At 39.8% G+C, this 22,946-nt stretch overlaps 1 protein-coding gene across 1 annotated transcript in view; it reads left to right on the top strand.

The window, feature by feature from the left end:
• Positions 1-11,765: 11,765 nt before the first annotated feature.
• Positions 11,766-22,946, top strand: part of FBN2 (fibrillin 2) — a 280,535-nt gene continuing 269,354 nt past the window's right edge. Inside the window, exons 1-4 of the mRNA XM_003826666.7 lie at positions 11,766-12,774; positions 13,640-13,722; positions 19,580-19,678; positions 22,309-22,404. Coding sequence (XP_003826714.3) covers positions 12,521-12,774; positions 13,640-13,722; positions 19,580-19,678; positions 22,309-22,404 — 532 coding nt within the window. The 5' untranslated portion in view covers positions 11,766-12,520. The remainder of the gene's footprint in view (positions 12,775-13,639; positions 13,723-19,579; positions 19,679-22,308; positions 22,405-22,946) is intronic.

Raw genomic sequence — 22,946 nt, 5'->3', positions numbered from 1 at the left:
AGAAGAAATAGACCGAAATATGGTATTGCAGTGGAATTTAACTTGACTCTAGGTTCATGACAGATCAGCTACACAATAAAATAAGCACACAGAAGATGTAAATGATATAATTATTATACTTCAGCTAACAGATATGTCTCAAACTCTTTAACATGAAAGAGTATATAACCTCTTTTCAAGACCCCAAACATATATAATGCCATATAAATAAACAGATAATTTCCAATATACACACAAATACATGAAGAACAGATCATGATCTCTGGATATATTTCAATAGAAGTAGAAATTAATACTCTAAAAAGAAAAATATATAATCATAGGAAAATTCTACATCTGTTTCTTAAATACTTTGAATTCAAAATGAAAATTAAAAAAATTATAAAATAAAGATAATAAACACATCACTTATCAAACAATTAAGGGCTTATCTAAAGTTGTGCTCAAAGAACAATTCATAGTTTTATACTCTTAAGGAATTAAAAAGGAAGCTAAACAAGTAAATTAAGTAGTAGACTCAAAAAGTTAGAAGTGCTAGAAAATTAAACCATGTATTTTCAAAGAAAACAGAAGGAATAAAGTAATGATGACTTAAGCAGAAATTACTGATTTGGGAAGCAGAGAATCAGTGAAATTGATAATCCTTGAGCATGCATAAAGTTTGTGGTTATTAGGAGAAGGGAGAAAACATGGAGAAAAACACAGTTGAAGAAGAGTCTCAAAAACTTTTCATTAAGAAAAAAAAATTCATTATGAAAGCCTTCAAATACACACAAAATTAGAATAAGAAACATAATAAACACCCATGTATCCAATATCACATTGTCTTGATTACTGTACCTTTTCTACTAAGTCTTGAAGTTGAGTAGTGTCAGTCCTCTGTCTCTACTCTTCTTCAGTGTTCTGTTGGCTATTCTGCGTCATTTCCCTCTTCACAGAAACCCAGAAACCTTAGAATCAGTATGTCAATATCTACAAAATAACTTGCTAAGATTTTAATTGTCGTTGGGGTGAATCTACAGCTAAGTAGAAAGTAACTGACGTCTTAACCATATTTAGTGTTCCTATCAATGGGCAGGAAATATCTCTCCACTTATTTGAATATTCTTTCATCTCTCTCTTCAAAGTTTTGTAGTTTTCTTCATATAGATGTTGTACATATTTTGTTTGGTTTGCATCTAAGTATGTTTTTTGCTAATTAATTTTTCGTTGGTAATAGATAGGAAGGCAATTGACTTTTCCACATTGACATTCTATATTGTATCCTGCAAACTTACTATAATTGCTTATTAGTTCCAGGAGTTTCTTGCTGGTCTTTAGGATTTTCTACATAGACGATCATGTCATTTTCAAACATAGATAGTTCTGTTTCTTCCTTATCAATCTGTATAAATATATTTCTTATTCTTGTCTTATTTTAGTAAAATGTAGAATAGGAGTGGTGAGAGGGTACATCCTTGTCTGACTCCCAAATAAATGGTGAGAAAGCGTTCAGTTTCTCACCATTAAGTATGATGTTAGCTCTAGTTGTTTTTTGTAGATATTCTTTATCATGTTGAGGAAGTTCTTCTCTATTCCTAGTTTGCTCATAGTTTTTATTATGAATGGGTATTGGATGTTGTCAAATGCTTTTCATTATCAATGAGTATTGGACTGATGTAATCATAATTGTTTTCTGTAGCCTATTGATATGATGGATTACATTTATCAATTTTTAAATGCTTAACTAATCTTTCATACGTGGCATACATGCTCATAGGTCACAGAGTATGTTTCCTTTCATACATTGTTTAATTTGCTACTGTTTTTGAGGGGTTTTGCATCTATGTTCATGAGAGATATTGGCCCATAATTTTCTCTTCTTGTAATATCTCTGGTTTTGATATTAGGGGAATGCTGGCCTCATAGAATGAATTAGGAAGTGTTTGCTCTGCTTAGATATTCTGGAAGATGTTGCAGAAATTGATACTATTGGTTCCTTAAATGTTTTGTAAAACCCCAGTGAATTAGTAGAAAATGCCACTGAAACCATCTGAGCCTGGTACTTTCTTTTTTGGAAATTATTAACTCTATTTTTAATGGATATAGGCCTGTTCAAATTATTCATCCTAGTGTGAGTTCTGATAGTCGGTGTCTTTCAAGTCACTAGTCCATTTCATTTTAGTTATCACATTTGTAGCATAGAATTGTTCATACTATTCCTTTATTATATTTTCAATGCCCACAAGATAAGTATGATGGTTCTATTTTATTTATAATATTAGTAATTTGTGTGTTCTCTTTTTTTTCTTTGGTTAGCTTGGCTAGAGGTTTATCAATTTTATTAATCTTTTCAACTAACCAGGCTGCTCTGTCTACGGAGTAGCCATTCTTTTTTTTCTTTAATTCTCTATCAAACTTGTTTCACTTTACTCCATGGACTCCACATGAATTTTTTCTTCTGCGAGATCCAAGAATGCTCTCTTGGGGTCTAGATCTGGACCTCTTCCATGGCAAACCATGAAGGGACCATACTGAAGAGACCCCCAACTCAAAGGAAATAGACTGCAGCACCAATTGGCTGAATTTGTAGTCACGAAAACTTTTCTTTTGAGCTATTTACAGCTTTTAGGAATTGAGTAAAATATACTCCTGTAAACAAAATCTGGAGCATATTTCTTTCTACTTTATTTCTCCAGAACTTAGAAATTATTTATATCTTTTTGGGGTGGTTGCGGGGACAGGGTCTGGCTGTCACCCAGGCAGGAGTGCAGTGGTGCAATAACAGCTCACTGCCTCCTGGGCTCAAATGATCCTTCCACACCACCATGCACAGCTAATTTTTGTACTTTTTATACAGACAGAGTTTTGCTATGTTGCCCAGATTGGTCTTGAACTCCTGAGTTCAAGCAATCTGCCTGCCTCAGCCTCCCAAAGTGCTGAAATTACAGGTGTGAGCCACTGCACCTGGCCTTATATCACCTTTTGTTGGGATTCTGAGTTATAAATGGCCCTCACCATACCGATGCTTTCTCACTGAATGCTTCTCTATCCTGAATACAAGAGACCCTAATACTTAGACAGGAATATCATCACCCATTCAGCCTGAAGAAGTTACAGAAGATGAACCTTTTAAGATTAAGGGTCCCTTTTAGAAGGGAGAGGGGAAATATGTCAGAGGTGTTTGAATCAGAGCAACTCCATTCTGAATAGGGACTGGATAAAATGAGGCTGAGACTTGCTGGGTTGCATCCCCAGGAGGTTAGGCATTCTTTGTCACAGGACGAGATAAGAGGTTGGTGGAACTGGTTTCACAAGATACAAGTCACAAAGACCCAGCTGGTAAAACAGGATGTGGTAAAGAAGACAGCCAAAACCCATCAAAACCAAAAGGAGGAGAAAAGCGAACTCTGATTGCCCTCACTACTCATTATATGCCAATTATAACGCATTTGCATGCTAAAGGATACTCCCACCAGCACAATGATGGTTTACAAATGCCGTGGCATTTGAAGTTACCTTATATGGTCTGAAAAGGGGAAGAACCCTCAGTTCTGGGAACTCCCCATCCCTTTCTCGAACAACACATGAACAATCCACCCCTTGTTTAGCAAATAATCAAGAAACAACCATAAGTATACTAGTAAAGCAGCCCATCCTGTGCTGCTCTTTCTATGGAGCAGCTATTCTTTTGTTTCTTTATTTCTCTAATATATTTGCTTTCACTTAAAAACAAAAACAAATAACCAATATTTTGTCTGTTGATATTCTCTATTGCTTTCCTGTTTTCAATTTCTTAATGTCTGCTGTAATTTCTATTTATTTTCTTCAATCTATCTTGTATTAATTTGCTTTTCTTTTTTTTGTTTCCTAATGTGGAAGCTTAGATCATCGATGTTAGATATTCCTTCTTTGCTAATATATGCATTCAGTGTTATAAATGCTCCTCAAAGCACTGCTTTCTCTGCATACTGAAAATTTTATTTTATTTTATTTATTTATTTCGAGATGAGTTTCACTCTGACACCGGGCTGGAGTGCAGTGGCACAATCTTGGCCCACTGCAACCTCTGCCTCCTGGGTTCAAGTGATACTCCTGCCTCAGCCTCCTGAATAGCTGGGACTACAGGCACGTGCCACCACGTCCACATCCACCACGTCCACATCCAGCTAATTTATGTATTTTTTACTAGAGATGGGGTTTCACCATGTTGTCCAGGATGGTCTCGATCTCTTGATCACAGATCTCTTGGTCTGCCCACCTCAGCCTCCCAAACTGTTGGGATTACAGGCGTGAGCCACCGCACCTGGCCCTGAAAATTTTAATAAGCTCTATTTTCATTTTTATTTAGTTTAAAATATTCTTTAATTTCTCTTGAGACTTCTTTTTTGGCATGTTTGTTATTTAGAAGTTTATTATTTAATCTCCAGATAGTTAGGGATTTTTCCAGCTCTATTCTGTCTTTTGTTCCTAATTTAATTCTATTGTGATCTGAGAGCATACTTTGTATGATTTCTATTCTCTTAGATGTTTGTTAAGGTGTGTTTTATGGGCAAAGTTGTGGTCTATCTGGGTGAATATTCCATGAGAGCTTGAGAAGAATGTGTATTCTGTAGTTATTAAATGAAATATACTATGAATGTCAACTAGATCCAGCTGATCGGTGGTGGTGCTCAGTTCAACTATGCTCTCATTGGTTTTCCATCTGCTGCATCTTTAAATTACTGATAGAGGGTTGTATATACAGTTTTAATAATTATCAACATTTTGCCATTTCATCTATTAACCTCCTTTTTTCAATCGCATGGGATGAAATATCTCTACATTGACAGAAGATGGGTAAGAATGTGTCAAGTTTCTTTAAAAAGGTTTTATCATTAATATTTTAAATGTTTTAAAAAGCATAGATTCACAGAGAATTGCACAGATAGCACAGAGAGATCCTGTTTACCCTTTACCTAGTTTCTCCCAATGGTTATTTCTTACGTACAATATAAAAACCACAAAATTGACACTGGCACAATGTGTATGTATAATTCTATTCCATTTTTCACATGCACAGATTTGGGTAAGCACCACCAAGTGGTTAGAGAACTATTTCCTCATCACAAAGGTCTCCCTGTGCTACCCCTTTAACTTATCACAGTCTACTAGTATCATCATTTTACCAGTATAGAAACCTTACCACCTTTTATGTGTCTTTCCCTTCCTCTGTTTACAAAATAATTTTCTTAAATATTTCTTATATATACCTGAGACAATGTTATAATTTTTGTATGAACCATATTTAGAAAAATCAAGAGATAAAATTTATTGTAATGACTCATACTTTTCCATATATTCCCTCTTTTTGTTCTTTCTTCCTTCTTGTTTCAAGAATCCTTTGGTTAACATTTCATTTCTGTTTAAATAATTTCCTTTAGCCATTATTTTAGGGTGGGTCTGATGGAGACACATTCTTGTTTTCCTTCATTTAAAAGGGTCTTCATGTGTCCTTTATTTCTGAAGGATATTTCCACTGGGTATAGAATTCTTGGTTGACAGTTCTTTACTTTCTTTCAGCACTGAAGAAATGGGTGCCACTCCCTTCTGGCTTCCACACTTTTTGATGTAAAATCTGCTATCATTTGAATTGTTTTTTTCCAGAAAGGACAAGTAAAGTGTCCTTTCTTTCGCTGCTTTCATGATTTTTTTCTTTGCCTTTAATTTTCAAAACTTGGACTACGATGAGTCTTGATGTGAATGCCTTTGGGTTTATTCTGTTTAGGACTTATTAGGCTTATTGAATCTGTATATTTATGCAAAGCCCAAAATTTGAAAATGTTTCACCATTATTTATTCTCCAAGTAATTTTTCAGCAGCTTTATCCTCTTTATCTTCCTTTGAAATTCAGATAATCAAATGTTACATATTTTACTATAGTCTCATAGCTCCCTAAGGCTGTTTGATTTTTCAGTGTATATACTCTTCATTGTTCAGTTTGAGTGATTTCTATTTTTCTATCTTCAAGTTCACTGATTCTTTCCTCTGCCCTCTGAATTTTGCTGTGAAACCCATCTATTAAGTTTTAAAATTTTGATTCTTTTATTTTTAAATTCTAAAATTTTCATTTGGTTCTTCTTTATGTCTTCTATTTCTGTGCTGATGCTTTCTACTTTCTTTCCTTTATCATCTGTTTCAAGAGTTTTACAATGGCCCACTGATGCATTTTTATTGCAGTTGCTTTAAGAATATTGTCAGACAATTCTAACATCTGTGTCATCTCAGTGTTGATGTGTATTGATTTTCTTTTCTCATTTAAGTTAAGATCTTCCTGGTTCTTTCAATGATAAATGATTTTCAGTTGAATCTTGGAATTAAAAAAAATTGCTGGTAAATAGTAGGTGTATATGAATCTTGGACATTTTTTACTTTATTTTGTGAGACTTTGGGTTATATTTAAATTCTTTGTTTTAGCAGCCTCCTCTGATACTGCAATGGTGGGCAGACAGGGCAAGGGATGCCTCATTACTGCTAGATGACGGTGGAAGTCCAAGATCTACATGCAGCCCCTGTTGACACTCTTGAGGGGAGGAGTAACTTGTTATTTATTACTGGGCAGGGGTGACAGTACAGGGTCACCACTCAAGCTCTTCTGTACCACTCTGGCTAGGACAGTGGTGTTTCATTACTGCTCCCAATGTAGTTTCCCATGATATTCCATGACACCTTGGTGGTGGTGGGATGGCCTCATTACTGCTGGGCAGTGAGAAGATTCCTGAGCATCTACTAGGTATCTTCTGACACCATCCCAGCAGACAGGGGCATCTCATTACTGTTAGGTGGAGGTGGAAGTCCAGCTTCTCCACTGACACCATGGGGAGAAGGTGGCTCACGACTGTGCAGGGGGATGAAAGTCTGAGCTTTCCACTTGGATTTCTCTGACACTATCCAGGAGAAGGGGAGGGATACCTTGCTACACCCTGGTAAGGATAAAAGTCTAGGCTCCTTACTTGGCCATTGTTGGTAAAGGTGACTACAGTTTTTTTCTGTGGTTTGGTTAGGGCAGTTATTGTCTAAAAGTGTTTTGTCTTTCTAGGCTATCCCTTTCTTGTCTTTTGGCTAGAGAGGGCAGGCTTTCTTTCGAGGCTTTCTTTGGTCTGTTGCCAATGGCATTTCCAAATTGCCAGATTTCCTAGCACTCATTCTGGGATACAAAAAGCAAAAGGCAATTCAGGAAAACCACCATCATGTCATTCCTCAGGTTCCAAGGTCACTAGCAGGGTAACTAGTCTGCCTTCTTCTCCCTACCATTTACAGTCTTCTTATGTGTGCATGCTCTCTCTCTCCACATATATTTATTTATGTTTAGTTAAGTATACTTGCCAAGAGGAATAAAGTACATCTAATCCACTCTGCCTTTGTTCTTCTTGCAGTATTTTGAATCAAACCCAGGCATCCTATCATTTCATCTATAAAGACTTTAGTAAGTATAACATTAGCCAGTATATTAAAAATATAACCATGATTCCATTGTCACATCTCCCAAAATTAAAAATAAATATTTAATATCTAGTAACCAGTGTTCAGTTCAGTGTTCTATCGCTACATAACAAATTACCCCTAAAGTTATAGGTTTAAAAAATTTATTTTGCCTTAGCCTTTTATGGGTCAGGAACTCAGAAGAGTTTGCCTGGGTAGTTCTTACTTGGGGTGTCTCACGCAGTTGCAGTTATATATTGACTGTAGCTGCAACCATATAAATAAGACTTACTAGACTGGATGATAGCATCAAAAATGTTATTTTACACTAACATTCATATCAAAATCCCAGATAAGGGGCAAGCATTGCTTTTGGTGGTTGTGCCATAACAGTTCCCCTCCCTCTTCTCTACTGATGTCATTTATTTGAAGAACTTGGTCTTGTGGTATATCCCATTCTAGATCTGGTTACCTATATTCTCAAGGTATCATTTAATATGTTTCATGGTCCTCTATTGTTCTTGGAAACTGGGAGTTAAATGTAGAGATATGGTTACATTCAGGCTCAGTTTTTTTGACAAAGATATTTCATAGGTGGTCTGTGTACCTCCTATTGCACCATAAAAATAAAAACATAATGTCTGGTTGTCTTACTTTTCATAAGTTAATAATTAATCAGTAGGTTCCGGTGGTAACAGCTTGACACATTCACTAAAAAGTTCCCAATTGACTTTTTGATGCACGGCTTCCCAAGTAAATTTGTATTTTGGACCAGATAATGCTTTGTTATGGGAGACTGGCCTGTACATCGTAGAATGTTTAGCAGCATCTCTGATACTCTCATCACCACTCCCACACACTGTCTTGTTGTGACAATAAAAAATGTCTCCAATTACTGCCAAATATACCCTGAGGAAAAATGGCCACAAGTTGAACACTTCTTACCTAATGGTTTTAGCAGTTGTTAAAAACCGTTGCCTAGGTCCATTATTTTATTAGGGTTTACAAGTAGTGATTTTTCTAATTCCATCATTCCTGCATTTACAACTGTGGCTTTTTTTTTTTTCAAAAGAAATACTTTCTCTGGGTCTTTCTAGCAAAGGAAGAATAACTGGTTAATAATTTTATTTATCGATGTGTTTAGAATAGTGAGCTGTGCCCTAACAACCTCCAAAAGTGGCCAACTAATTTTTGTTTGGAGTATCATTTGGAAATCTTGAATACTGACACACTTCATGTATTTCAATCTTTTGCTGTCATTTTTTTTTCTTTTTGATGCCCAAGTTTCCCCATCCTTAACCAGCGAGATCTCTTTCAACTTAGCTCAGGTTTCTTTTTGACATGACCTTAATAGTCAGATAATTTCTTGCTTTCAGGCATGACAAGACAGATAGTCCAGATTCACTTTATGCATTTCCTTTCCCAGACTTAGAATCTGCCACTCACCCAAGGAACCCTGATTCCTTTAATTTAGAAATGGTATTTAGGAACCACAATCTGGTCACAATGACCTTATGGTTTTTGGGTTGTCACTATTTCTAGGTCTTTGGAACATAGTTCCAAAGCTAGAACTATAAAACTAAGTTTATTTAGAAAGGTTTAGCTTCCACCATTGTTTCTTTCCCCCATAGTCTCCCCTTTCTCTACAGATAACCATTTTTTATTAGATTTAGTTTATACTTCTTGTTTGTTGTTAAATCTATAACACACCCATACCCCTAAAAAGTAGCATACAATATTATACAGCTTTCATTTAAAAAATATTGTAAAAACTAGACATAACATAAAATTTACCATTTTAATCATTTTTAAGCGTGCAATTCAGTAGCATTAAGTACATGCACAATGTTGGACCACCGTCACCATTATCCATTTCTAACTTTTTCATCATCCTAGGCAGACCACTTTGTACTCACTAAACAATAACTCATCCTTCCCATTTTCCTGGAGCTCCTGGTAACCTTTAATCTACTTTGTCTCAATGAACTGCCTAGTCTATCTGTACCTTGCTTTTTTTTATTTTAGTAGACTGTATATGCTAGAGATCACTCTCTAAGAGCATACAGAGTTTCTCTTCATTCATATTTGACAGCTGCATAATACTTCACTGAATAGATGAAGTCATACACAACAGTTGCTCGTTCATGGGAAGTTTGTGTTTCTAGTCTTTCACTATTATAAACAGTGCTGCAATGAACAGTCAAATGTATGCACCATTTCATTTTTTTTGTCTATGTATCTTTTATATAGGTTCCTAAAAGTGGAATTGCTGGATCAAAGGGTAAAGGCATAGGCAATTTTAGAGCATTTAGATTTAATGTGATGGACAGGAATGAACCATGAAGCCACGTAAGTATTAAACAACAGCAACAACAACAAAAAAAACAGATACAGGATGTTTTAAATGGTATGACTAAAACACTGCTTTAAACCAGGAGATAGTTACATTAGTTAGCTCTTTTCGTTTAAATAATTTTATTATTTGAAGCGAAGTACGTGAAAATAACTGTATTGCTCTTTCTCTGGATTTTAACAAATCGGTGTCTCACATGAAATTATGTAACTCTTATCTTTTCTTCTGCTTTATGAGAATACTGTAACAAGGGGTACTACCTTCAGACCCTTTGACTACATGGAGAAATAAAGGAGGGAGTTGTGCCAATTACTGGAGAATTTTGGCTGTCAAATAGCACATCTGGGCAATTTGGGCCAGAAATATATATATATATGATATATGATAGATATATGATATATGATAGATATATGATATATATGATATATATGATATATAAATATATATGATATATAATATATATGATATATATGATATGATATATAATATATGATATATAAAAATATATGATATATGATATATATCATATATGATATATATCATATATGTTATGTGTATATATGTATATATGTACGTATATATACATATATATACATACACACACACACACACACACCCTCCTATACATATTCAACATTTTCCCCTTTAAACTAAGGTTTTCTAGGCTTGAATAAACCAGACACTGCTCTCTTGTACTGTTTCGCAAACTGTGCTTGGATGGTCTCTCCTTGTTTTCAGGAGTGTTTGATTTTTAAATTGTGATATTCCACTAAATGAGAAATGACCAGGACTTCACAGAGATTTCATGAAAGGAGGGCCACAAAGGAAGAACCCAGAGCAGGCCGGTGAGAGGCACTCTAAGAGGTACAGAGGGTTGCACCAATTGCTAGGATTTCATCAATCAGAAGGGGTCCAAGCCAGGAAGCAAGGGCATGCCCCGAGCCTCATTTACCCGCCTTGTCACCACCCTGCCCGCTAGTACATTTCAGAGTCTCTAACCCCTCCCTGCATGCAAGCCCAGGCAGAGTCCTGCCAGGTCTCACACCAGAGCACACCCCTGCACGGACTCCCCAGGACCGCGGCGCCGGCTGGCTGCCTCGGCCCCCCGCGGCCGCGTGAGCTCCCTCTTGGTGGCGGAGGGCGCATTTCAATCTGGAAACACCCAGCCCCTAATTTGGTCCCGCAGACTGACGCCGCTCCCGGTGGGGCGGTGGGGGTAGGAGGGCAATGGGGAGGTCTCCTCCTTCTTGGATTGAGGCTGCAACCAACAGCCCCGTGAGCCTCTATTCCTGGCTGACTGCGAATCCCCCCATCCCAGGTCAGGGGCCGGGACCCTACAGAAAGACCCGTTCTCATCCTCAACCTTGCGGCCTCTGTCCGGCGGGGAAGTTCAGCTGCGGGTCAGTTCAGCTGCGGGTCAGTTCAGCTGCGGGTCCGGCCAAGCCTGGCGCGCTTAGGCACCCTAGTCCCTGGTCCGCGGCCGGGCGAGGGCGGAGGGGGAGGGGAAGGGGCTGCTGCCTCCTTTCCCAAATCCGGTCCCTAATCGCCCCATCCCCCGCCGTCTACTCGCTTAGTACAGGCAGTCAAAACAGAGCTAGCGGCCAATTGACGGGGACGGGAAGCAAAGCCGCCTAGCGCCTCGCCCCCTCCAGCCGGCCCCCCGGGCCCCTCCTCTCGGCGCCCGGACCTTGGCCCTCCCTCTTCTTTCCCACTTCTCTCTTTGCCCTAACTTCGCCCCCATCCCCCGCTCATTTCCTCTCGCACCCGGGCTCGCCAATCCCTCTTTCCAAGTCCCTCTTCCAGCCCGGCCTTCCTCTCGGGTTCGCCCCCCTTCTCCCCAATCTCCGTCCTCTTCCCTCCCTTCGCCCTCCCCCCCTTCCTTCCTCTTCCCCTCACCCAACCCTGGTTCCCCTCGTTCCTCAGTCCCGATCTCTCCCTTACTCTGTCCCCGCCCACTCTGCGCCGGCCTCTCAGTCCGGGTTGAGCCCCACGTGTGGACGGCCGCGCCCCCACTGACAGCCGCCGCCCGCCGGCCCGCCCCGCGCCCCGCCGGGCCTCTAAAACCCCCGCGCCGCGCTCTCCACCGCCGCATCTTCTCCAGCGCCCAGCCTCCCGCCCTCTCTCTTGCTGGCCGCACGCCCCGGCCCCGCGCACCTCCGCCCGGCTCCGCAGCCGCTACCCGCGCTTCGTTGCCCTGTGGGACTCCGAGCGAGCCCAGAGGGAACCCTCCTCTTCTTCTGGGGGCGACTTTTGTTTGCTTGCCTGTTTCTTTCTGGTGACTTTTGCAGCTTTCCAATATCCGTCTCCGGAGCGCACGGGAATCCGCCGAGCTCTGCGTGCAGGCCCTTTTTTCTTTTGAGGTTCACAGTTTTTGAAATTTTACGCCAGGGCTTTTGTAATTTCCTCCCCCGCCCGCTGGCGGTCCTGGAGTCGCTCGGGGCTTTAGGCCGGTTATGCAACGTGTACCGCTCGGGGCTGCCGGCTGCACCTCCGCCGCGCCTCGCCGCTCACTGCGCTAGACCCGGCGCCCCGCGTCTCGCTTCGCGGGCAGTCAGGGGGCCGGCGCTCTGTCGAGGTCTCCAGCTAGAGCAGGGAGCCCGAGCCCGAGGGAGTCCCCGGAGCCGACGAAGGGCTTATTAGACCCTGACTCTTTTCTGAGGTGCGCAGATTTTGTCTTTGATCACTCCCTCTCCGCGGGTCTACGGCCGCGCGCTTTCGGCGCCGGCGATGGGGAGAAGACGGAGGCTGTGTCTCCAGCTCTACTTCCTGTGGCTGGGCTGTGTGGTGCTCTGGGCGCAGGGCACGGCCGGCCAGCCTCAGCCTTCTCCGCCCAAGCCGCCCCGGCCCCAGCCGCCGCCGCAACAGGTTCGGTCCGCTACAGCAGGCTCTGAAGGCGGGTTTCTAGCGCCCGAGTATCGCGAGGAGGGTGCCGCAGTGGCCAGCCGCGTCCGCCGGCGAGGACAGCAGGACGTGCTCCGAGGGTAAGTGGGCAAGCGGCTCCGCACCTAGGGCTCCGGCTTGGGGGAGGGGGGAATCCTCAGTTTGGCGGCTTTCCGGCCCACTCCGTCCCTGACCCTTTAGCTGGAGCCTAGAGCTGCAGCCCCCTTTGCCAGGATATCCAAAGACCCCCAGGAGCGCGTCCCCCTTTTCCTTCCCAACCCCGCAGCTCAGCGGGCGGAAAGCCCTCTCTCCGGGGGTTGGGCGGCGGGTGGTTAGGGGGTCCAGGGGTGCCGATCGCAGAGCGTGTGCAGAGCCCGCGCTGCGGGAACAGGTTCTGAATGTCGGGCGGCAGGCGGGCCTGGGTCCGCCTGCTGCAGGGGCCAGAGAAGCCTGCTTGCTCCCCACGTCGGGGCCGCCGCTCGTGAGCCTTTTGTTTGAGGACGTGTGCGGGGTTTACAGCTCACCTTCTCATCGTCAACCCGAGCGCTCCACCTTGCGACGCGCTTTCCTTGACACGTCGGGGCCAAAGTAACAGTTGACCAAGGAGGAATGGATTTGGGAAGGAGGGCAAGGATTCTTTGGAACGGAATGGTCCCTTTGTTCTCTGCATCTGGAAGCTAGAATAGTAGCAAATTATATGTTTCCATGCCTCTTTTCGCCCTTTAAAAAGGCAGGCAAGGGACGACAGATGAAAGGCAGTGTTTAGACATTTCTGACCCTCCTGCATTCCAGCATCTAGCTCTTTTGCTTCCACGTCTGCCTCCCGATCCCCAATAATTTGAAGTGTAATTTTGATTTGTTTGTTGTCCTGAAATCTACTCGCTCGGGGCATTGCTTACGAAGACCGTTTATATGTTGCTGCATCCCTCTACCTATCTGTTACGTGACCGCGCTTGTCCATCACAGGCCCAACGTGTGCGGCTCCAGATTCCACTCCTACTGCTGCCCTGGATGGAAGACGCTCCCTGGAGGAAACCAGTGCATTGTCCGTGAGTGCTTGGCAGGGATCGCAGCTTGGGGCAGCGCACTCGGCCCTATCTCCGGCCGACCTCTTGCACTCAGCCATTTGGACGCATAGTTGCGTTTAAAATCAAGTGATCACATTGCACTGATAATCGGGACGCGGCCCCATTTGAATAGTGGGGAAGACTCAACCGGTTTGAGTCAGTTCAGACTTCACTTCTAGACTCTGTTGAAGGGCAATAATGATAAAGATTTCAAAGATAATTGAAAGTTTTATCTTTCTATGTCTATTAATACAAATTGGAAGAGGGGAGGAGTAGAGCAATTATCTAGATAACTCAAAACCTCTTTTTCCGTAAAAAATCCAGATAAGACCACATGTTATTATGCAAATTATCAGGCTTTTAACTCTGCTTGAGGTTTAGGCCTTATGAAGATCAAGGTTTCTTAGGCATTTATATAAAACCACTTTCTTATTTCTGGTTTTATATCAACAACCACATAACCTAGATACGAAAGGAACATTCTCACGGATTTAGTGTTGACCTAAGTTAACAAACTTTTAAAAGACAGAACTCTTACAAAGGGGCTTGAGTTTTTTTTTTTTTTTTTTTTTTTTTTTTTTTGCTTTTTGGAAGACGTTTAAATTTAGGGTTTCCAGACCCTAAACCTCAATAGTGTGCAGTAGATTTCCAAAGTATGAATCTTAGACCTTGAAAAATTCTGTATCTCTGACCTTAAAAGTTTTGATTATTTTATTCTGTTTCCAAAGTGTATAACCAGTTCTCCAAGTTCTAATTGGAGAGCTCATTAGTTATCAGCCTCACAGTCACGGACTCTGGGATGTCTTATTTCATATGCCTGTAAATTTGTGACTTGCAGTGTGACTGGCCTTCTCCTGTGTGTTTATGTAGCACAACCACATTTGTCTTGTTGGAAGGAGAGCCAGGTATCATAGACAGCACATTCATTTAGAGCCAGTCTTGACTTTAGATTGACCTCCATGTTCTCCAGGGAGAAAATAATTATGCAACTGTGAACAGCGAAAAAGGGCAAGCCACACTAACCAAGGGATAATAAGGATGTAGTGGCATTTCTAACTCTGTATTTATTGGTTTTGTGGTTTTGAGATAGATGCTTAATGTTATTTCTGGGCAGTTTTTTAAAAAGGGATGAAATCTCCAGTGTCATAAAGACTAATTTCTTCTTATTTTTTCTACCTTAACATCCCACTATTTCCAATGGCAAAAATAGGAAACAACTGTGTTATTTAAAGTGACTTATAAATATTTTGAACAAATCCTCTGATTATAATAAGCCTTTGCTTTATTTTGTAAAAGAAAATGTTCTGCATTCTTTTCTCTCCAACACAGAAGTCATATGTGAGGCATTAATGGAGGGTGGGTTTACTCTTTCAGGCCAGTAGGGCATTACCATGGCTGCTTTAAACTTACACGGTTTTTTAGACTCCTGAAACAGCTAACGTCACTCATCGCACACCTGCCATACTAGCTGGGAGTGACTTAGGCACGGCGGAAAGTCTGACTCACTAAATGTAATGAATGTGACTGCCATTATTGAGTTGGAGAGCAGCCGAGGAGGAGGGATTGGTTCATGGTACGTGTTGAAAATCTGTAAAGTCAGATTTTATTGGATCAGTGTGGAATGGGAATTCCAGAGAGCAGAGCCTTCCAGAATATTTGCAGTAGAAATATATGTATGGCCCACTGATCACTGGTAGAAAATCAGCTTTGAAAATCTCAGGGTAACAGGGACTATTGTAATCTGCATTTCTGAGACTTGAAATATTTGGATGGTTATGAGATACATTGGAATTTACACGTATCAGAAATCTATGAGAGTAAACTTTGAAATGATCTTTATATCTGTAAGAAACATTTATAACACTTGTGTCAAGACGTATCTACAAAAATATTTATTAGAAGCACATCTAAAAATTCTAAGTACCTAAGATTATTAAACAGTGCACAAAATAGGGACAGTGTAATACCTTTATATTCTATTGCATGAGTCTCATTTAATGCTAACAGCCTGCATTCAATTCAGTAGTTCAATTAGTCTGACATTTAAAATGATCATATGTAGAGGTAATAAGTGAAATGAAACCGTTATAAACTCAAAATCAAGAATTTTAATTCCAGGCCTTCCTGATGATAATGAATTAAGTAAATTATTATATTTATTGGATTTATCTGTATCACACCATTTAGCAAAAGAAAGTATCTGAGACCATTTACAAAAAAGAAAATAAATAAAATACAAATAAATAAAAACCAAATATTAATTTTCTCATACATTTGTACCTCAGCATTCTTTTAATATAGAAAAATAAAAAATGGTCAACAGAATTTTAGTGTTTGACAGGCTTTATAAGGAGAAGATATTAAAAAGAAACTGTAATTCTCCAAGTTCTGGAAACCTAATGCATTTTGATTTGAGTCTCTATGTTTTGTTGGTATTGGGCTTAGTTGTAGCCTAGAAAAATTACTGAAGTACTTCCAAACTTCCAAATATTCATTTCCAAAAGTACGGAATTGACTTTCTCACCTTTTTTTTTTAAATCTTCTTAGAACATGAAGCAATGAAAAAATTTGCTTATTAATTTATTTATTGTGAAATTATGCTATGAACAGTATTTTGATCAATATAATAAGAGTGGGATGAGGTTGGCTGGACTAAATAACATTTGAGACCTGAGGAAACATCAGAGCATTCCGGTATAATTCCTTTATGTTATGCTACCAAATGAAAACACTGAACCCAGAAAGGCTGTGGGTTTTTCTGGAGCTCATAGCAGATCAATGGCAGAGTGACAACTAAACTTCAGACCTTTTGGGTACTATGTATTCTTTACCTGGCCATGTGATTTCTCACAGCATCACTGAAATCTCAGCCCCTAGGTCCTGTCTCCCTCTCCCTCTGGTATTTCTAGGTCTCACAGTTTTAGTAATTGTGGGAGGGACATATTCAGTAAATGTACCATAGTCTGAGGCTGTTGTGGGGCAAAACGGCCTCAGCATTCTTGCTTCTCATTGGCTCACAGATATTGGCTCACAGATACAGAGTATATACCTGTATCCACGACAGGTAAATGCCTGAGAATGCTCAGTCTCCAGCCCATCAAACCTTCATTTGGTTTGGAACCCGGGTGGAGGTACTTTGGGTCTCCTCTCTTAAGCCTAGACTAAATATTGGCCTTCTGGGGGGGAGGAGGAAACTTTGAAATAAAACAATGTTTTAATGCACATTTGTCATTGGAGAGTTACTGGTGATCAGAAACTGTAGTACATTTTAAGAAGTAAGAGTCAACTCCATGGCAGGAAACATATTCTTGCCTAAAATATTTTTATCTTAACATCACAATATTTGACACTATTCACTTTTTCTTTTTTTATTAATTTGAGACAGGATCTGGCTGTCATCCAGATTGGAATGCAGTGGCATGATCACAGCTCACTGCAGCCTTGACCTCTCGGGCTCAAGCTGCATTCTGACCTCAGCCTCCTGAGTAGCTGGGACTATGGGCACATGCCAATGTGCAAGGCTAATTTAAAAAAAAATTTTCGTAGCGTTGGGGTCTGCCCAGGCTGATCTCCAACTTCTAGGCTCAAGTGATCCATTTGCCTAAGGCTCCCAAGGTGCTGGGATTACAGACATGAGCCACCATACCCAGCCCACTGTTTTCATTTATAAGAAGTACTAATGCTAGTAGTAATATATGGATATCAGAAGGCATCTTGGAGAAGAAAAACAATTAGTGAGTTAGTTTACTTCTGCAGGAAATGCTTTTTTCATTGTTGAGGGTCCCAAATCTCTTTGAAAGTTGTGGGACCTTTCCCTAACTACAGCCAGTTTCAGAGCATCTCCAGACTTTCTTCTTGTCTTTATATATCCAGTCATGGCATGAACATTAAAGTACACAGCCCTTGTGCTGAAAGAGAGAACTCAATTATGGTTATAGAGAGAAACCTCTCAGCTCCTAAATGAACTGTCTCTAAACATGGGAGAGACTTCCCATTCGAAGGTACTTGGCTACAAGTGTGGAGTATCTGTGGTATGTATTGTGTCAGTGAGCCTAACATTCTTTGCTGTGATGACCCTCATACCTTTCTGTTCATTGGAGGTCACAGCTGCAGGAGGCTTTGACTCTCCCCACCATCAAAATGCCACAGTAGCTTTTCTGAGCAGTAGGAATAGGCTAGGTTGTGGAGATAATATGGAAGGAGAAAGGCTGTAGGAAGGAGAGGGAATTATTGAGGGGACCAAAGATTGATCACAGGGTAGGTCAGATACCAGCCTGGAAGGAATGTGTGTGGAACCCTTGAGGCTTGGCCAAGTCATTAGGACTGGAGCCTCTGGTTCAGCCAATTTCATGTTGTCTGTCTCCTGTGAAGGCTTTTGCATAGTGGGCTGTATTTTCTCTATTCCTGCAACCCTCCCAACTACTTAGAATCAAGGCTGTCTTCTCTGGGTGAATTCTGCATTTTAAACTCTCAGTCTTTAATGAAAGAGACAACCTGTATTGATAAGACAATTAAAGATTTAGGATTATGCCATTTTTTTTCCTTATTGCAAAGCTTTAACTGTTTATTATAAAAGTAATAATCCATACATAAGCCCATCATGCAGTGAGATCCATTGTACTGTTTGGTGAAAGTTCTTTTAGACCTTTTAAAGCCAGTAAATATGTGTGTGTGTGTGTGTGTGTGTGTGTGTGTGTGTGTGTGTGTGTATATATATATATACACACACACACATACATACATATATATACACATATATATACATACATATATATACACACACACCCACACACACACGCACACATATATATGTATTTTAAACTTAAAAAGCCTGTGCTTTATTTTATTCTACCATGTTTTCATTCTGTAACGTTTACTTACATATGACTTTATTTTTGTTTCTATTTTTCCATAAGTTATTGGGGTACAGGTAGTATTTAGTTGCACGAATATGTCCTTTAGTGGTGATTTGTGACATTTTGGTGCATCCATCACCTGAGCAGTGTCCACTGCACCATATTTGTAGTCCTTTATCCCTCACCTCCTCCCACTCTTTCCTCCAAGTCCCCAAAGTCCATTATATCATTCTTATGCCTTTGTGTCCTCATAGCTTAGCTCCCACATATCAGTGAGAACATACAGTGTTTGCTTTTCCATTCCTGAATTACATCACTTAGAATAATAAGTCTCCAGTCGCATCCAGGTCACTACAAATGCTGTTAATTCATTCATTTTTATGGCCGCATAGTATTCCATTATATATATGGTGATATATATATATTATATATATCACAGTTATATATATATATTATATATATCACAGTTATATATATATATTATATATATCACAGTTATATATATATATATATCTCACCATATATATATATAACAGTTTCTTTATCCACTTGTTGATTGAAGGGCATTTGGGTTGGTTCCACGATTTTTCAGTTGTGAATTGTGCTGCTATTAACATGCATGTACAAGTATCTTTTTCGAATAATGACTTCCTTTCCCCTGGGTAGATACCCAGTAGTGGTATTGCTGGATCAAATGGTAGTTCTACTTTTACAGCCACTGTGGAAAACAGTGTGGAGATTCCTTAAAGGATTATGCAATTTGAAACAGCTTCATTTGTTTACACATTATCATAAGGATACCTGTGAGACTTATTCGCAAGTCTGCAATGGGTAATTTTATTGCATATCTGAAGTTAGACATTTATATCATATATTTTATCTTAGTTTTTCAGGCTTTTTATTTTTAAATACAGCTTTCTTGTTTTGTAAACTATGGTTTATTATATAGTTATTCATTCATTTTCCTATTGTGCTTTCTACAGCGATTTGTAGAAATAGTTGTGGAGATGGATTTTGTTCCCGTCCTAACATGTGTACTTGTTCCAGTGGGCAAATATCACCAACCTGTGGATCAAAATCAAGTATGTTTCTTACTTGTGGCCTTTTCACTGCATTTTTCTTAAGCTTTGGAGCAAATGCTAAAGGTCCTTCTATGTGCCAGGGAGTTTTAACTGTTATTACTTTAGTTAATCCTTACATCAACATTATGAGATACTGTTAATACCCCATTTTACAGAATAGCAAAGTAAAGCACACATAATTTAATTAACTGGCCCAAGGAAACACAGACTTGAATCCAGGTATTCTGATGCCTAAGTGTATAGTCTCAAACACTAGGCCGTATTTGTTGCCTTTGCTTAACATGTGTTTTGTGGGTTATCTAAGGGGGAAGGAGAAGAGAACTCCAAAGGCAGCATGTGTTTATTGAGTACTGACCAGATACTTTACACATAATGGACCTATTTTGCTTCACATGTATTAACTGCCAACAACTTCATAAGATAATTATAACTGTGGACTATGATTGTGTGATTCATGACCCAATTAGAAATTGTTGGGTCCTTAAGGTCGAAGATTAATCTTTGAGGCTAGTATTTAAGATAACATTATAACAAGGCAGAAGCAAGATTGTTTATTTAATTGCTCAATAATTAAATAAATGCTTTCTTAAGTCTTGCCTCAAACTAGTGTGAAGTCATTATATTTTTAATACATCTTTCTTCAAATTTTCCCTAAAAGAAGGTAATATAGAGTATGTCTGACTCAGGAATAAGATTCAGGATTCATACATCAAATGCCATTGTCTTCTGATGAAACTCCTGATGAAAACTCTCTTAATTTCACTTCCTTTGAATCTGCCTTTTCCTCAGCTTTTAAAACCTACCATTCAAATTCATCAAGATTTCTTGACCACTTTAACCAGAACATTTCATCCCCAACTTAACCTGAACCTCTCTTTCTTGCCTGATTACCTACAAGATACTGTTGCCAGTATGTTCATTATCCTGTTCCTAGTTTTCTCATATTTGCCTTTGGCAAAAAACACAATGCTGGAGGAATTTTAAGATTCAGTTTCTTAATTCCTCTACCTGGGAGCTGGGACATTCTCTGGTCCACTCTTCGCTTGTGGTATATAATTTAGCAGGGAATCTGTGCCTTCATTTGGCCTTGGGCAATCCTTCCATTTCATCAGGAACTTTTCTAACCCTCCCAATCATCATCCTGTTTGACCTTGCTAAAGCTTTTGGCACTATTAATCACTATCTTCTTGAAATGCTGTTTTTCGTTTTTCTTTGAAACACCCTTGACTTTTAAAATGCCAGTGGCCTTCAGTGCTCCTTTTCTTGATCATTCCTTTTTAGTCTCTTTTCTATGTCTTCATCAGTCTTTCATTCAAGGTTTGGTATTCCTGAGTTCTGCCCTCCCTGGGTGAACTCATGTTTTCAATGACTACCAATCTGTTGATAACTCATAATATTTATCTACACTGGAGATCCCACCACTGACCTCCACACTCATATATTCCCTTTCCCATTTGACATCTCCACTCAAGAAATAGCAAGCAATTGAAACTTAGTAGCATGTCTAAAAGGAAACTGAATTTATTGCTGACCACAGGCTACTTGAACCACACAGTTCCTCCTGCCTTGGCAAATGGCTCTGCCATCCACCCAGTGCTTAAGTAACTGCTGCTTCTCTTTCTCTATGTCGGCTCTTTAAACAAGTCCTGTAGGCTTTACTGGAAAATAATTATCTCAGATTTATCTTTTCCTTTCCATCTCCACTGCTACCATGTGGTGTAAGCTATCCTCATCCTTCTCCCAGACTCTCGCCCTCTTCAAATCCGTTCTCTGCAGAGCAGCTAGAGTAATCTTTTTAAAATATAGATTACATCACTTCACTCTCTCATTTAAATCCTTTCAATGACTCCCTGTTGCATTTGGGATATAATGAAAACCCTTCGGTGGCCGAGGAGGCCCCGTGTTAGCTGGCTGGTCTCTGCCTGGGTCTCCAAGATCTCTTCCCTGTCTGCCTCTTTTTAACCACAGGAATCTCTCTGTTCTTCAGAAGAAACCTTTTACCATCCTAAGGTCTTTTGATTTGCTGGTTCTTCTCTCTCTGAAGTTTCTCCGTGGTACTTTTAATATCTGGCTTATTCAGTGTAAATGTCACCTCAGAGTGGTCTTGTCTAGTGCCAGTATCTAAGCTCCTTCTTGGCTCCAGACTAGTCTCCTTCACAACAGTTTACTTCAAACAGTTTATCACAGTCTATAATTACTTAGTGGTATTTGTTTACCTGTGTTTTCCGTAGCTCCCCATCGGAATTCAAGCTCTGTGAGGATAGCCTTCAAGTCCATTATGACAGTACTGCACTGAGCTGGAATGGTGGGCACTCACCTCCTGCATTCTGAATGGAGACAAAAGTGCCTCCTGCTTTCCAGAAACTATGCTGCTAGTCACCTTCTATTTATTTTTTTTTAACATTGAAAGTGTTTTCAATGCATCCTGAAAAACATGTTATCACAGATATGCCCATGTGTGCACTTACAAAGAAATGATGAATAAAAGTATGTTTGGGTCATAGTATTTCCTTCTGTAAGATATAATTGTCATTGAATTGGATAATTGAGTTTATAGTTTTATAACCTCTCACATATACTATAATTTTGATGACTGATGTTTTTATACTTTTTGTTATTGCTCTTTGCAGTTCAGCAGTGCAGTGTGAGATGCATGAATGGTGGGACCTGTGCAGATGACCACTGCCAGTGCCAGAAAGGATATATTGGAACTTATTGTGGACAACGTAAGGGACATTGATTTATTAGAAATCATTTGATTTGGTGGATATTTCATATTAAGTTATAATTTAAGGTCTCATAAATCCTGTGATCTTTTGAAAAAACAATTTTATGTAGTAAACCATACCTTAAAACTGAATTTCTAATTTTTATCCTGTAAGAATTTTTCTAATTCTTTTAGAATTTTGTGCTTTAGAGCAGTGATGTTCTTGAATAGTAACTAGTCAACAACTGGTAACTAGTGCTTTAGCAAATGGGACACATCTCACAGATTTTCTGTGATTTATTTTTCCTTTATCTGGCTCCATAAAACACGTATACTTTCCTGAAAAAAAAAAGAGCAAGTTTTCTGTGATCTATCTTTCTTTTTTACTTCTTTCTTCCCTCCCCAGTTCCCTCTTTGTATCTATGATTTTTTAGAACTTCTCAAAATGAACCCCAGGAGAGCCAATCTGATAAATTATCCTTTGCTCAAATATATTTAATACTAAGATACAGGGTGATGAAATGATTTTTAAAAATCAGATGTTATTGTGAAACAGGGAGC

This window comes from Pan paniscus, chromosome 4 (genome assembly GCF_029289425.2).
Source record: "Pan paniscus chromosome 4, NHGRI_mPanPan1-v2.0_pri, whole genome shotgun sequence".
NCBI classification, from domain to species: Eukaryota; Metazoa; Chordata; class Mammalia; order Primates; family Hominidae; genus Pan; species Pan paniscus.
The sequence above is the reverse complement of the archived record's forward strand: the minus strand, read 5'-3'. Positions and strand labels throughout refer to the sequence as shown.